This window comes from Geospiza fortis, unplaced genomic scaffold, assembly GCF_000277835.1.
Source record: "Geospiza fortis unplaced genomic scaffold, GeoFor_1.0 scaffold408, whole genome shotgun sequence".
Taxonomy (NCBI): Eukaryota; Metazoa; Chordata; class Aves; order Passeriformes; family Thraupidae; genus Geospiza; species Geospiza fortis.
In genome coordinates this window covers 6,656,936-6,673,087 of record NW_005054330.1, presented here as the reverse complement: position 1 = coordinate 6,673,087, position 16,152 = coordinate 6,656,936, and the positions used below count along the sequence as shown (strand labels likewise).

The 16,152-nt window shown below is 43.7% G+C and overlaps 1 protein-coding gene across 5 annotated transcripts in view; it reads right to left on the bottom strand.

Moving 5' to 3' along the window:
* DEPDC5 (DEP domain containing 5, GATOR1 subcomplex subunit) overlaps positions 1-16,152 on the bottom strand; it is a 42,456-nt gene that overhangs the window by 9,843 nt on the left and 16,461 nt on the right. For 2 of the 5 annotated variants that reach the window (XM_031057409.1, XM_031057411.1), the window contains exons 24-36: positions 14,437-14,502; positions 12,916-13,099; positions 11,036-11,196; positions 10,149-10,266; positions 9,825-9,992; positions 8,778-8,997; positions 7,382-7,515; positions 6,925-7,033; positions 4,110-4,172; positions 2,416-2,561; positions 1,577-1,654; positions 1,012-1,144; positions 73-181 (exon numbers count right to left, since the gene is read on the bottom strand). In XM_031057409.1, the coding sequence (XP_030913269.1) occupies positions 73-181; positions 1,012-1,144; positions 1,577-1,654; positions 2,416-2,561; positions 4,110-4,172; positions 6,925-7,033; positions 7,382-7,515; positions 8,778-8,997; positions 9,825-9,992; positions 10,149-10,266; positions 11,036-11,196; positions 12,916-13,099; positions 14,437-14,502 (1,689 nt within the window). The remainder of the gene's footprint in view (positions 1-72; positions 182-1,011; positions 1,145-1,576; positions 1,655-2,415; positions 2,562-4,109; positions 4,173-6,924; positions 7,034-7,381; positions 7,516-8,777; positions 8,998-9,824; positions 9,993-10,148; positions 10,267-11,035; positions 11,197-12,915; positions 13,100-14,436; positions 14,503-16,152) is intronic. The other 3 variants (XM_031057410.1, XM_031057412.1, XM_031057413.1) reach the window with 3 other exon arrangements.

Sequence of the window (16,152 nt, the reverse complement as noted above, 5' to 3'; positions counted from 1 at the left end):
CCTAAGAAACAAGAACAGCCCAGTGATTATGCAAAGGGATAGTGAGGAAAGTCTTGTAATAACAATGCTGACCTCGGTCTGGTTCTTTGTCCACAACAATCTTGTAAAAATAAAAGCCATAAATAAAGGTTCGCAAAGCTTCTCCAGACGCATGGACAATAAGCTGCTCTTCTAACATTTTCTGAACAAGAAAAATAAAGAACAGAGCAAACATGATAAAGAAATCACTCTTCCAATTACATAAAAAGGTTGCTAGAGAACATTAGGAAGTAATTTTCTTTTCCTTGGCATCTTTTTGTCCAGATATGTGCCTAACAAGAATACCAGCAAAGTTATCTCTTCATATTCAATAAATGTAGCAATTCCTTATCTCCCTGAGAAATTACATTTGACCTTTCTACAGATGTCTGTCTTCCTCCCATACCCTGCTCTGGTTTTATAGATGGATTTATAGAAGGTAAGAGTTTGGAAGCATTCTAAGTTCTCTGTTAATTGATATGGGATCTCAGCAGAGGAATGAACTCTAGAACATTTCCAACCTTCTGCCCCTGACACAATTCAATACAGAAAAATCCCTTGATGAATACAAGCAGTGTTCCTGCATAAAGTGTGTCTGCTTCAGATCTGAAAGGTCATATGCTGGTTTTATTACAACTTTATTAACTAATTATCAGAAAGGAAAACCAAATCACAGCCCATTGCCTCAATTCCAACACAATGCAGAGCACCTGGTAGGTGCCAGCTAATTGGAGGTTATAAACAGAACCATCATCATGTAAGTAGAAAAAAAAATATGCAGTACTAGTGAAGAATATGTTGCTGTTTTGTGATAGGAAATCCAAAAAATGTCATCATCACCTCGTATTCTATTGAGCACTGCTTTCAGTGCTCATCCATAAGAGGATTTTAATAAGTAACAGAAATTATTGCTATGCTTTGCTCTAAAACTTTACTTTCTTCCCAGAGTGAGGCATTTCTGGCCCTCCATATGCTCCTGGAGAGTTTCCTTACCTGCATGATGTCAATGGCCATGGCCTGGGTGTGCACCCCTTCCACGTTATTCACCAGCCAGTGCACAACTTCTGCACTGATGAAGCAGTAGGGGGAGAGCCCCTTCTGTTCAGAGAGCAGCTGGATCCCTGTGCTGGAGCACAGCAAGTCACACATGTTAACACAGGCTGAGAGCTCTTTTAGGTAACAAAGACAAAAATCACTGCTGGGGGAAAGGAAAAAAAGGAGAGGGAGGGTAGAATACAGAACAAGAAATGCCCAGTGCCCCTGGAGTGATGTCTCATTGGCTTTTGGTAACAAGATGAAGAGCTGCCATGGACAGCACGTTGCTGACTTACTGGGAATTCTTGATTTGACAAGGTTCTGGGACTCTAATAATTGAAGTCTTTGCTTGTATCTCAATTTCTATAAAATTCCTTATTAGAGAGTCTGAAACTGAATAACAAAAGGAAGTTTAAAACTCTTCAACAGTTGACAGGGGGCTCTCCTTTGAATGACTCCACTTCTCACGTCCTCTTATTAAACATCTCATCACATGTTAAGCACATTTATGTTAAAAACTTACGTGGGGTGTTTCATGGCTTCAAGAATCTCTACCAAAGTGGAGGAGGAAGTCAGAGCACTTGTTGAACACTGCTGAGAGCTGGGCAGTAAACAGAAGCACATTCAGAAATCAAGGAAGCTGCTAGATTTGTTCAAATACGTATATTTAAGAAAATTGCTCTCTCTTCTCAACAATGACTTTGCCACATTTATTTCCTTTTCCATCTCAAGCACAACTAAAAGCATCAGATGAGTATTTCCCCCCTGAGGTCACCAGGACATTGCTATATGGACCCAATGCACAATGTATCACATCCAGCTGTACTCAGCAGCAATTGAGAGCAAACATTTTGAAGTTGGCTAATTTTCTTTTTACTGTAATATACAACCACAGGAAACAGGTGCTAATAAAGTTTATTTTCAATATTGCTTCCTCCCCAGTGTCTTGCTTCCAGGTTAGAATCTCTTGGATTTCATCAACCTACTCAATCTAATTAGACCTGCAGCCCCCCCACCCCTTGCCAAGACAGAAAAGATGTCAATTCAAAGCCTGGTTTCCTACTAGCAGATTTCAGAAATGGAATTTCTTCATTTCTTGAAGAATGAAGCCCTCCTTGTGGGTGGAAAAAATCAGACCTTGTGTTCATTTAATTCTGAAAAACTGGGTTGCAGGGCTTATTTTACTACCACTCTGTCTGCACGTGGAAATGCTGCAGTAAGGTCTTGTGACAAGTGGCTGCTCGTGCTGTCAGGCACAGCACAGCCTGTTCCCAGGCTCCTGCTTCCGTGTCCATTCCCTGACACCAGCAAGGGGCTGGAATTGAACAGCTCTGCAGTACAGCACTGCTGTGCCTCTCCTACCTGCCCTCTGCAGCAGCAGCTGTGCTGTATCCTGGCTCTGCAGCGTTCTGGGTGCTCCCCTGGCTGCTGCTCCTGTCAGGGACCTGCCCCGTGGGTAGCAAGGTGCTGCCATCTGAGGATGCAGGAACTGATTGATCAATAGAGACCTGGGAGGAGCAAACACAGCAACATCTCTGTGAAATCCATCATGTAATCCATTTCCCATCTTCTCCCCTCCCTGCATCAGCCGTGCCTCAGCCCAAGCTAGTCAACAACAAGCAATGCTCTAAGGAAGCACAGGCATATGCAGAAGGGATAAATGCAGTCTTACTTTGTCATCACCACAGAGCTCCTGACAAACAGCAAATCCAGACCCAAATAAAGATGAGGATCACCAACCCAGTAACAATTGCAGTGAGACAACTACTGGCAAACCAGCAACACCAGTCCAAACCTGACATTTTCAACCCAAGGAGATAATTATGATTATAAGCATGCAACAGGACACTTGATCACTATGGGAAGGTAGTAAGCATTTAGCAAATACAGTTTCAAGTCTAACTCTCAAAAATATGCAAATATATCACACGAATTCAAGTTTCATAATGCTCAAAAAAAAACCCCAGCTCATCTCCCCTCCTTTCTCAGGGCAGTATGAGAAGGCTGCTTGACACCCACCCACACCTATGTCGCCAAGACAACAGGAACACTTTCCTCCCGCAGGAACACTCGCACTATTCCAATGGTAGACTGAATAGTTCACAAAATTACCATAAAACCATTTCAGAAAGAGCATGAATGCTGAAGGATTCAGCTAAGTACAGGCTGTAATTGCCATCTGTCATTAACACGTATGGTTTAGTAAAGGCACATTATATAAAAGCTGGAGAGGTGGGGGAGAGAACACGAACGGCAGAGGAACTCGAACTCAAGCTGGTATAAACATGGGGGCTGCTCTGCCGTGATGAATCCACAGCACACACACAGCTAAAAATCACAAAGCTGGGAGCTTGACTTAGCTCTGACTGCCAAAAGTCCTTTATTTATGCCATTTCTCACACCCCAAAAATCTCTAATGGCAGATGTCCCTTTTTGGGCAGCCAAAACCAGCACATGCTTCAGGGTCAACTCTACAGTGGCCACAGCCAAAGCCCTTCTCCTTCCTCAGGGCTCACTTCAAGCAGCAGCATTTCCTATGGCCACACTGTGTTACTGCTCATTCCTAACTGCTGTTAACTGGACAAGGGACTTCAGTCACAGGGACTCCTTTAAACCAAGATGATGCTATCTATTTTCAGCCTCAGTTGTTCAGGAATCCAAGGAGACAATTTGACTTGGATATCTCCAGAGTCACCTGTCAAACACCACAGAAGAAATTTAGCCAAGAACCAGACAATTGAGCTGTTGCCATTTTGTTCAGTGAGGGAAGATGGAAAACAAGCACTTACTGAAAAACTAAAAGAGCAGCTTTAGTAGTTGACAAGACAGCACTGCAAAGGACAGCAGGACAGGACACATGAACATCCAAAACACAGCACAAACATTGAGTGGTGGGAAAAAATGCTTGCATCTGCCACTTTGTTCTGCCAGTGCTGTACATCTCACTCTCAATGGAAAACCAACACAGGTTCCCAGCATGTTAAGCTCAGGACACAAATGCTGTCCATCACTTCAATCCAAAAGCCAGAGATGACAAGAACCCATTCCAAACTGACCTGGGAGTAGAAGGTTGAAGCTGTGCGTGGGCTGCGAACAAAGTCCATAAAGAAGGCCCCATCCTGAAGGCATCAGAGGAAGTAGGCCCATTAATGGCAACAGCAACAGGAACAAGGAGTTCAAGAAAAGCAAATAAAAGGTTGTGCAAGTATGAAATGACCACAGAGAGAAAGTATGAGGAGAATGCAAATCCCAGACCCAGAAGGTCAGATGCAGCAGAATGCACAGCATCAGGAATTACTCACACACATCTTTACTTTCTCTCTCCGTAACAAGACATTGCTTTTCCTTGGCACAGATGCATTCCCAAAAATTTTAAACCCACACTGATCAGAAGCCAATAGAAACTGCAGCCTTCCCTCCATACTTCAAAGGAGAAAGTCTTGAGCTCTGAAGTATGGGGGCTTCCATCCCAAATACAAAACTGAAATACAGAAACCACAAGTGTAATGACAAATATCCAAAGAAGGACAGGGTTTTTTTTCTACTCTTTAGACATTCAAATGATAAACAGGGAGAGGCAAAGGAGCTCTTTTCAGGAAGCATCCTCTTCCTCTTACATGCAGGTCTGGTATGGTGCAAAGGAAAGGGAAGAAAAACTCATCACAAAGATCCCTCCAACACTGTGTTTAATACTTCATGCAAAATTCAACAGACACTGCCTGTGCTATGCTCCTGCCTACTGACAAACCCCAGTGAGTTTATCCCCAGCTGCTATTCAAAGATGTGTCACGATTCTCTTATCACACAAGACAATGTAGTGGAACTCATCTAGATTTTCATTCCCTATTTGCAATTCTTTATTCTGTTCCCTTGGCAAAATATTTTTGTCTAGCCTGCAGTTAAGATGATGCTTACCTTGGTACATACATATAAAACAGTTTCTGGGAAGAATCAACGCCAGGGTTACCTGACTGGCAATTCACATTGTGCAGAGCCAAGTGCCCTGGATCCATAAAGGCAAAGACTTCCCAAACAGATCAAGTGGGTTAAACCTCACTGGGTTAAATCAAGTGGGGGAACTCACTGGGTTAAAACCACAGTGTTGCCCAGGAACTGGCTCAAGTGACTTGTCAATTCTACTCTGAAACAAAGTGATGCAAAGCCAGTGGCTCAGTTTTCATCTGGAATAACTCAAGCACTGAAGGGCATCCTAGAAAAGCACTTGCTCCCTTGGCTGCTGGCAGAGCTCACAGCTGTGATAATTTGTCACTTCTCTGGTTGCAAGTGTGTGGAAAGGCAGAGCTCCCTGTGCTGAGGAGCCCTGCAGGAGCTGTGACACGAGGCACACACTGGCTGCTGTTCCTAAGTGAGCACAAGGCTGCCTGCCCACTGGCATCTTGCCAACGGGCATAAGCCATCAATTAGGAGATTGCAATTGCTTATCTCCCAGTCCCTGTGTGTAAATATTTACAGGAGTGTTTACTGCTGCAGCATGAAAGGCCTTCAATTGATAACACACTCTTCCAGAGTCTCCAGTCAGCCTTCCAGAGAGGCTTTTGAACATTACTTTTAACAATGGCATTTTTTGGCAGCACAAAATCTGCTGGTTTGGTCCCAGCACACACCTGTGCCACTCTAGGGAAGCCCACTTGGCCTCTTGTCCCCTCTGCCACACACAACAGGCCATAACATTCTTCTCTCCTGTTTCTCACATGGAATTTTCACCAGTTTTACTGGTGGAGAGGGACATTTAAGATTTCTGTATTTAAAGAGAGAAGCTGATTTTTCAAAATGGTAGAAGAGAAGCATGCAAAGCCTGAATTATTATGTGGAAGTTTGCACACACACCTCGAGTCAGTTTGAGCACCTGCTGTTTCCAGGCCTAGCACATCCTGCTCCAGACTCTCATCTCTGCTCTCCAAACACAGATATTATGAGAAAGTGTCTAGTACTAAGATGATCACAGTTGCTCTATCACTTCAACTTTCAATATCTAAGGTCTCCAGGATAACACAATACTTGTTCCTGGTGGTGGCACAAAACAGTGGATGTAGAAACATTAGATGCTTAGAGAAAAATGCTGAAAGAAGTGGTTGATAGTGGTGAATCTGAGAACTTTTTCTTTACAACATTTGAGCTGTTGAACCCAAACACAGGTCACATTCAAGTCCTCTACCTTTATTCAGTTCCTTGTTACTTCAGTTGAAAGACCTTCATGTCAGAACACAGAAAAATAATCAAATATTTCTGGTTGGACTTGGAGGCAGAGTTCCTGCTCTCCTGGGTCTCACAGGTCAGTTGGCAGAAAGGCTGAGGGATAGAACAGTCTTTTCTTTAAGTGCCTCAAGAGAGTTCCAGGAAGATCACTTTCTCCAGCCTGGAGTCCAGCCAGTGAAGGAATGACAGCTAAATCACTTCTCAGGAACACACCCCCTCCTCTGAACAGAGGCAAGAGACTCAAGTTCCTGCTGTTAAAATCCCACTCAGTGTTCACACTGTCACAAGCTAGAGGTTGATTTTGCTCTCCAAGGCAGCCTGCACACAGATGCACATAGCTCTGCACTGCTACACCCAACAGCCAAGCCATGACTGAAATGAAATGTGCTACCAGCAAAGGAAATGCACTAATTAGCAAACAGCACTTAGATCAGCATAATGCTGAGACAGCATCCCAGGGATTCCACACCATTGTCACTCTCACAGAACTGAATTCCTCTGCCCTTGCACACAAAGGCCAGCACAGGAGCAGTCCTTCCTGGATTAGAGTAAAATGTGGTGTGATGTAGCCAAGTGCTCAGAGAAATAATCTTTGATTATTTGAGGAACTCTTATGTAGAAAGAGCAGCTAAAGAAAGCCCAGGGAGCCCTTACCTTCCGAGGGCTGTCCATATAGGTGGGTGTGATAGCAATGCTCCCACTCTCTGAAGGCTGGCCAGAGCTCTTCCCAGAAAGCATTGCTGCTTGCTGCTCCCCCAGGGTCCTAAAAGAAAAGGAAGGAATACAGAGTTTATTCAAACAGACTTTGTGTCAGCTTCCCCCCAGGGGCAACTGTTGCAGAGGGGTACTGCTGTATTTTCAGATATTTGCTTTCCCACACCCTGAGGCACAGATCCAACATTCCAAAAGTACCTTTTACCCCCACAAACAACATGGACTCTTGATCTCAGTTTTATTATACATGTGTAATACTAATATAGCATTAAAAATAGTTATCTCTTATGCATTTAACACAATATAAGGCAAGGTTCCCCAGATGTGCTTTAGCCAGCCCAGGTGCAATATGCAGGAAGGATGTTCTTGGCTCTTCACACAGCCTGTAGAGACTCACTTCTGACTGGCTTCCATCTGCAGCAGAGCTGAGAGTGCTGAGGTTCCTTTTTTCCCAATGGGAGGTCCAGACTGCTCCAGGGAGTGAGTGGGAATTGGACCAGCAATCTGCAGGCCTTTCATGGCAGACCCTTTCTAACAAAGAAAAAATGGAAGCACAGACTTAGTCAGGCTAGGCTTAACTAGCAAGCAAGAACACAACACTTCATGTCAGCAGGGCTTTACCAAGCACATTCTAAAAAAGGAGTCAAACCACTGGTACACAAGAAGTGGAACAGCCTAGTGTCTTTTGTGGATGTTATTCTGAAAATAAAATGTCTATTTTTCTATGGAAAAGGTGAATTTGCTTCAAAATAAATTACCCCATTTGCAGTGAGAATGGGAACAGGATTTAATACACACTAGCCAGTTTCTCTTCAGCCTATTGAAACTGTTTACCAAAAAATTCACTCACATATTTCTCTTTTCCCAATCCTTCTCCTGAATCTGCAGCACAGAACCAATCCAGGTTACCCCAGATTAACTACCTCAGGCCCCTTTGGATGAACTGTCTGCATCACAAGGCAGAGTGGTGCACCCAGGCTAAGCCCACCTGCAGCACCAAGCAGAGCACACCTGCAAAGGGGAGGCATCAGGCTCCTGGGTAACAAACGACTGGCCATGGTATAAAACAGAGCAGTGGCAGGACAAGATGGTGCAGAAGAGCCTGACTTGTCCATGAGCCTGGGTGCAGCCACAGCAGCACAGGATGCTCATCCCAGGGACATTTCCTCAAGCTGTTGAAGGAAACAGCTCTGTTTCCTCTCCCAAAACATCACTTCTGTGATGCAAAACGAGCACATGAAGCCCCACTGTCTGAAAGCTGACACAGCACAGGCTCAGCAGTGTCCTTTAGGGATGGATGACATGATGACAGGGACAGGGGCATCGTGCCCAACCTGCCCAGGGTGCACTCGGGTGTAGCCATGATGTTTTCTGAAAAATCCTTTCCTTAGGATTTTTTCTCCTGAGAAGTTGAGAGGCCTCAGGAACAAAATGTAAACAATTATTATCTGCTGCTGTGGAATGCAACAGATGGATCTGTGATTGGCTTCATGTGGTTGTTTCTAATTAATGGTCAATCACAGCCCGGCTGTCTGGACTGCCTCAGTCAGTCACAAGCCTTTGTTATCATTCCTTTTCTATCCTTAGCTAGCCTTCTGATGAAATCCTTTCTTCTATTCTTTTAGTAGAGTTTTAATATAATATACATCATAAAAATAACAAATCAAGCCTTCAGAAGCATGGAGTCAGGATGAGGGAAGAGCCGAGGATCTAAGAGCCCAGCGAACAGTGCCATGTCTCCCTGCTAACGCCTCATCCGCGGCCCAGGGCACACCCAGCCCCACGGGACTCACTCGGATCATTCGATCGGAGCGGTGGCGGCGGCGGATGCGGTTCAAGCCCTCCACGAAGCGGATGAAGCCACCCAGGAGCTGCCACTCCTCCTCGTCCGAGCGGGGCTTGTCGCCGTACACGTCGCAGTGCGCCTCCCCCTCCATGATGCGCTTGGTGGCGCTGATGCAGGCGGGCAGCAGCAGGAACCGCGTCCTCCAGAACTTCAGCGACTCAATAAGGCTACGGCAACGTGGAAGGCAGGACAGAGGTCAGCATGTTCCTGGGAAGGATTTTCCAGAATCTAAAGTATAAATCTTTATACCTGCTGCACATTTCAGCGACCACCCTCACTGCTGTGCCTGACACATGACGAGTACACATGCAAAGGAATGGTCAGCAATTTGAATATGACTGGCAACAAGGCTATCCTCAGCAATTGCCACACAGAGATATGCTTTCTTTTCTGTAAAAGATAGGCCCCAAAAGCTTTTTCTCTAAAAATATGCAAGCAAAAAGGAATTTTCAAGGTGCATATTAGCGTAGGAGGTATTTTGACTGAGACCTGAAAAGAAAAGATGATAAAGACTGGTTGTGTGGAGAGAAGATATCAAAAAAGCTATTGATACTAGTGGAGATATTGCACATTTCTGGTAAGTACTTGCTCCACAGCTTAGGAGTAGGATTGCATGTCAAGCCCAGCACACAAGCAAACCTGCAACAGCTTCAAAATAAATGGAAGTTTTGAGTCAGATCAGTAAGAAGCCAAGAAAAGCATCTGTGTGGTACAAAATGCTATCTTATTTCTTTGCATTTGTAGCAGAGGAAAAAAGAAGTTCATGCTGAATTTTGAGATCAAGAGTCTGTATCAAAGGTCAGATTAAGCAGCAGCAACACAGAGCAAGGTTCCCACAAGGCAACAGCTGCTGGAAGCTGACAGTGAAAGCAGGCCAGATAATCTCCCTGGAGTACTGAGCATTCGTGGGTTGAACTTGATGATGAAATTTTAGGTCAAAAAGAAAAGAGGCAATTAGGACACAGAACAGTCTGGATGGAAAAGAAGCTCTCACCTGAAATCCTCAGAGCCAGCAGAGCAGATATACTGATCCAAGTAATTCCACTTGTACTCTTCTAGTCTCTCATGGGAAAATTCTACCCAGCAAGAGACAAATTCAGAGTCAGAGTGTGAGGGGCACAAGCTGTAGGTATAGTTTATCTGAGCAGATTCATATGGATACCTGAAAGATCAAACACAAGCATTAAGCTCAGTATTGATACTGATGCTTCTTTTTCTCCTAAAAATAAAGAAGGTGTTTTTTCAAGCAAGCACAGAGCTGGAGAATAATGTTCCTCTGAACACTGACAGCAAACTGCTCAAGCAGAGAGATACTCACTTTGGCAGGTACCGAGTCACAGTAATTATTTTGTCTTTTAAGGTGACTTTGTGGAAAGTACGGCCCATGCTCAGCCAGTACTGATCCTCTTCCTCAGGTCTATTTCTTGACACAAGACCTGGTTGTAAAAAGCAAAACCCTTTCAGCTTACTGCAGTGTCACAGACATATTTTATGAAAAATCTTTTGCTATGATCTTTCCTCCTGAGAAGCTGAGAGGCCTCAGAAACAAAATATAAAAATAATTATCTGCTGCTGTGGAATGCAACAAGTGCATCTTTGATTGGTCTCGTGTGGTTGTGTTTAATTAATGGCCAATCACAGTCAGCTGTCTCAGACTCTCTGGCTGGTCACAAGATTTTATTATCATTCCTTTCTATTCCTTTCAAGCCTTCTGATGAAATCCTTTCTTCTATTCTTTTAGTATAGTTTTAGTATATCATTTTCTTTTAATATAATATATATCATAAAAGAACAAATCAGCCTTCTGAAACATGGAGTCAAGATTCTCACCTCTTCCCTCATCCTGGGACCCCTGTGAACACCACCACACTGCAGTACTCAGAACTTCATCAACAAACTGTGCCTATAGGAAAAGACTCCAGAACTGGAGTCCAGAAGTGGGCTTCTGATCTCAGCACAAGCTAAAACCCAGCTTTTAGGCCACATTTTAGGGAGCAGCTTTTTGTCTTAGGGTTAAGATGTACTGATATCATAAGCAAAGAAGAGCACTTGGGATTCCTACACCACCCATTCAAAACTTCCCTGGGCAGAACCACCAAAGAACAGCCAACATAAAGTGTTGAGCAGCTGGTGGATGTGCCTAATTTGAGGTTACTGGGGCTGGCAGAAGAGCAAAGCCTGACTTGTCAGGGCCAGGTCACTCACCTCTGCTGTAGAGGGGACTGCTGCTGAGCGGGGGCGGCACAGCCGGGGCCGGCTTCTGCGGCTTGGACTGCACAATGATCTGATAGCCCTGCATGAGGCGCTGACAAATGAACTCCTCAAACACCTGCTGGGCTGTCATCTGCACTCCTTCCTCATCCCTCCTGGACACAAAGGTTAAGCAGAGCAGAATAAGGAAGCTGACCACACTCCTATTCTTAGCTCTGCTCTGGAGCCCTGTGCTTTGGAGCACCTGCCTGTGGGAGCAGGAGGGAAAAGGGGCACTTTTGACACAGGGTGATGAGCTGTCTGGCAATATTTACTGCTGCCTTTGAAAGCAGTTTGGCAACCAGTAACACATTTGCCTACAGCACTTGTGGAACAATAAACTCCCCAAAGATGACTTTTCCAGCACTTTGCAGGCAGCCTCAGTGCAGTTTGTACATGTTCAGGAGAGCTCAGAATGCCAGTGGGCAGCAATGCTCCAGCCTCCCCCACAGTGGGAAGTGGAGAGCAGGGAGGGGTCAGAGAACATATTCATCTTAGTGCAGCTCCTGCTCTCAACTTTACCTTCCTACTGACATTTCTTTAAGGTGTTTCTTCATTAATCCTATTACTTCCTATGTATTTCAACCACCCTGATTAATACTTTTGTTTTGCTCCCATAAAGTAGCAACAGAAGCAGGTTTTTTGATGTCTTACAAGTTATGGAAAGACTGAAAAAATTTAAGATAATGAGACTGCTTCAGTAAAAATCAAACTAACCCTATGAAAGAATAGCTACCCAAGACCTCTGGAGACAAGCAGAGAAGTTCTATTTGTCCAACTAATTCTGTTTTTCACCAAGATTCTTTAAACTAAATATCCTCTAGAGTGAGGATAAGCACCTTAAATACTGTGTCCACATGCATTTGCTCATTTAGTGTTTTCAAAACACTTGCTAGAAAGTAGATTAACAGATAGCTTGAATATTTTGATCAAAACACAACAGAAAAGAAACATAAAAATTTGTATCCAAACAATTTCTAACATAAAATCTATGGAGCACACAATACTGTCAGGTATGGTGTCAGAAAAGGTCCAACTCTATCACTGGAAAAAAAAAGAAGTAAGTATTCTGCTGCTCTGTTAACAATTCTTGTGCTCCAGACTGCAAGGCAAGATGTATCCTATTACCATCTGTATGGCAGTTGTCTTTTATCAAGTGGGCAGTTTGCCTTATCTCTCTGAGTGACCAAAATCACTCCTCCCTGGGGAGGGGACATCTGCTGATAAAAGCTATTGAATGTCACTGCATGGCTGATAAGAACTACAGCATCCCATTGGGAGATGTGAGCCCAGAGGGAGGAGCCAAGTATTGCTACCTGGATATAATCTGGAGATTCTGGAACACCAGCACGGCTTCTCCACTGGATTTCCCAGAGGAACAGCAGCTGCCTCTTCTTCCACTGGATTTTCAGAGGAACACTGCACCTTTCTACAGGACCCCCTTGCTCCAACAGAACCACCCCTGACACTGCAGGAGGGCTGCAGCCACAATTCCAATTGGACTGCTACCAACACCCTGACCCACAGGGTGTCAGGTTGGGTTCTGACTCTGTCAGTGTTGTTTTCATTTACTGCATTGTCTATTTTATCTTTTTATTTTCTTCCCTATTAAAGAACTGTTATTTCCTGCTCCCATAATTTTTGTTGCCTAAGAGCCCCTTATTTTTAAATTTATAGCAATTTGGAGGGGTGGGGAGGGTTTACATTCTCCATTTCAGGGGAGGCTCCTGCCTTCCTTAGCAGGCACCAGTCTTTCCAAACCAAGACAACTTGGTGATCCTCTTCCATCACTTGCTCCTTAAGCACAGGAGGTACAGAGGAGGTGCTGGCCAAACCTGTCCATGTCAGCCTCGGGCAGCAGGTCGTAGCAGCCCTCGGTGTAGTCGTTCTGCAGGCTCTGGCGGTCGGGGAAGTAATCGGTGGTGAGGGGCAGGCAGGCAGGGGTGGTCAGGGACTTCCAGTCCACTCCAACTGTACAACAGAAGCCTGGCACTATGGGGGGAGCAGACAGCGTCAGAACTGCCTCGTTGTGTCATGGGGGAACACAAGGGGGGCACGTGGGGTCACCCGTGCAGAAACAGGGTGCAGAGCAGGATGAAAGGAGTGCATGAAGAGGAGAGTTAAAGAGTGAGAGACAAAAAACAGTTGGCATAAAGTCAACAGGGACAAAAAGGGGTGTGGAATGGGAAGGGAAAAAGAAAATAGGATGGGAAGAAGGGAGGGAGAGAAAGAGACAGAGTTTGTTAAACAATGCAGTGCACATGCTGATTCAATCCCATCATGCAAAAGGCATTCCAAGTTAATACATTTCATTTCCTCTTGATTGAAAGCTAGAGCTGACATAGCCACTGCTCTTCCAAAATTACAGCAAGTCAGGTGCAGTTACTGATTATTAATAACCAGATCAACATTCCAAGTCTGAACAAGAAAATCAGACCAGTTTTGCATCCTAGACAACTGCAGAAGGAGCTGGAGAGGAGGAGAGAAAGAATGACAGACCAGCCTCTTTCTGGAATAGTACAGCAGCAGAAAAGGGAGTATTTCCACAGTTATAAAAACAGAAGATATATCCAGAGGGGTGGGAAGACCAGAAAAATAGTAACTTGGGAAGCAATCTTTTCCCACACCCTTTCCTAGAGTTATGCTGCAGTTTTGAGATTACAGGGATGTAAAACTAGACATTAAAAAGGAAAAGCTAACTAGATTATACCAAATCATCAGCTCATTACATTATGACCATTCACACTACTGCATTACATTCTGACCCAATTCAAACAATCTGTATCACCTACTGATGCTTAACTTCTTGTCATAAAGCTCTTACAGACAGAAATTTATTTACTATCAAACTGTTAACACCAATGGCAGGAACACTGCACAATAAAGTAATACATGACAGACTGCTATAAAGAAAATGCTTTCTTAAGCAATGACACCCTGGTTTCTCTAAGAAGTGAAGGCAGATACTTCTCAGTAAATGGTACCAAATTCAGAAACTGACTGTACTAATTCTACTTCAACAAGCTGGTACCAAACAAACTTTTCATACCGAGAGGCAGATAAGAGTTCAGCAGCTTTAGCTTTTTGCAGAATAGTGTCTGGTAAGGAAAGAATTTCAGCTGTAACACAACAAACAGCTTCACATGTTCTTAAGAACTACGGAACTGCAACCACAGTGAGACAGCACAGGCAAATCCTGCAAATTACTGCAGGCCAAAATAAACCTCTGCCAAAAGCCAAGGAGGCTCCTCAGTTTCTTGCCTACCACCTCCTGATGCCTCTATATATGTACATGCCCTTTCCCTCCCCATCTTCCCACCTATGCAAACTCTCTTCCAAACCTTTCTCCTGCTTACTTGGATCTGGAGAATTAGAGACAGCATCTTCCAAGGAATCCTTGTTCTGAGTTTTGAGGTTCACCCCTACAAGAAAGAAATGGTTTTTATTTTAAGCCATTACGCACTTGTCTTGAATTTCAAATAAAAATAAATCAAAAGTGTGATGATGTTTTAAGATACAGAATTTCTCTGCATGGAAAATCCCAGGGTTCTGCACAGCAGAAAAAACCACTAAGCCAATTAATGAGGAAAAAATACATCTTGGATCAAATTTGAACATCTCACTAGAAGTGCTCAACAGCTAAAACCCAAACAAAACTCTCCACCCCAAAATAGTGAAACATCTTGAAAAGTAGATGCTATAAGCTCCTATAAACAGCTGGTGTGGCACATGAGAGAGAGTTGCTAAGGAGACAAGAAAAACTGCTGCCTTCAAAGCCTTTTATCAAAATAAAAATTTCAGTAAGCCTCCAAACATTTAAAAGGAACTATTGTTTACAACGAGCTTAGGTGGATTTACCCAGGACCATTGCTGTTCCCCTGTAAGAGAAAGGGTGGATATTTGCTACGTGATGATGCCAGTAACCCGCAGGGGAGCTGGCTCTGAGTGGCCTTCACCTTCCACCAGCTCCTCCTGCCATCTGCCATCCACACCGGGAACTGCAACTGCAGGATTTCCTTCTCTGAGCTACCACCTCCATCTGCGGGGCAGCAGCGACAACGTCCAGAGGCCCAAGGGAAATAGATGGGAATTAGATGGGATCGTTTTTCACTCTGAAGCCTGTGATGCACCAAACCATGCTGCAGGCAGCAGAGGAGAGCCAGACTCAATAAGAAATTTCTGGAAATTGCAAGAAACAAAACTGCCCCCCAGAGTGCTTCATTTCCTAGGTGACTCAAACCATAAGGGAGAACTCTCAGTCCAATCACTGAGTACCCAGTGTGGCCCCTATAGATAGGTGAGGGTCTACAGACACAAAGAAATTCCATAAATGCAAGCATGTTTATTGCCAGGACATGCTCTGCATTTACATTGTGCAAACTGCAGCCAGCTGAAATGCAGTTTAGCAATTGCAAAAACAAACAGAGCCTATCTGGAAGCCAGAAAATACTCAAAATGTAAAGCAAGAAAATTAAATGTAATCAGAAGAAATTCATAGAAGGAAGCAACAGAAAATAATTTTAAATGTTACTATGTTAATACAAGATGAGGCACAAGAAAATTAAGTCTGCTAACTTCTTTACAGCTCTGCAAGGCATAATGGAAAACAAAATTGTCTTAATCTAATGTAATTCAAAAGGGCAAATTTATTCTAAAAAAACATCTTTAAATTGGTTTTGAGAAAAGAACGTCAAATTATTTTTGTGAAAATAAGTCTTGAATGCTGTAGTCCAAAAGTTCAACTTTTTTCCATGTGCCTAACTAAAATGCATATCTACAAAAGCAGAGGGTAGGTCACAAAAAAACAGACAACACAGCAGAATGTTTAATATGTCATGTTGTTCCATTTACAGGGCTGAAAAGAAATGTTGAGAATTTTCACTAATTCAGGTGTCTGGGTAAGTTAAGGAAGATAGAGGTAATCTTCAACTGAAAGTACAGACACATCTCTCTCTAAAGGATAACAGCTTAAGGCAACCTCCCAAAAAAAAAAGGCTTCTGAGCACCAGTGCATATTTAGCTCTTTTTTGTGTCTGAACATCACTGCTCTGAGAGCTTATTATCAGTAAACA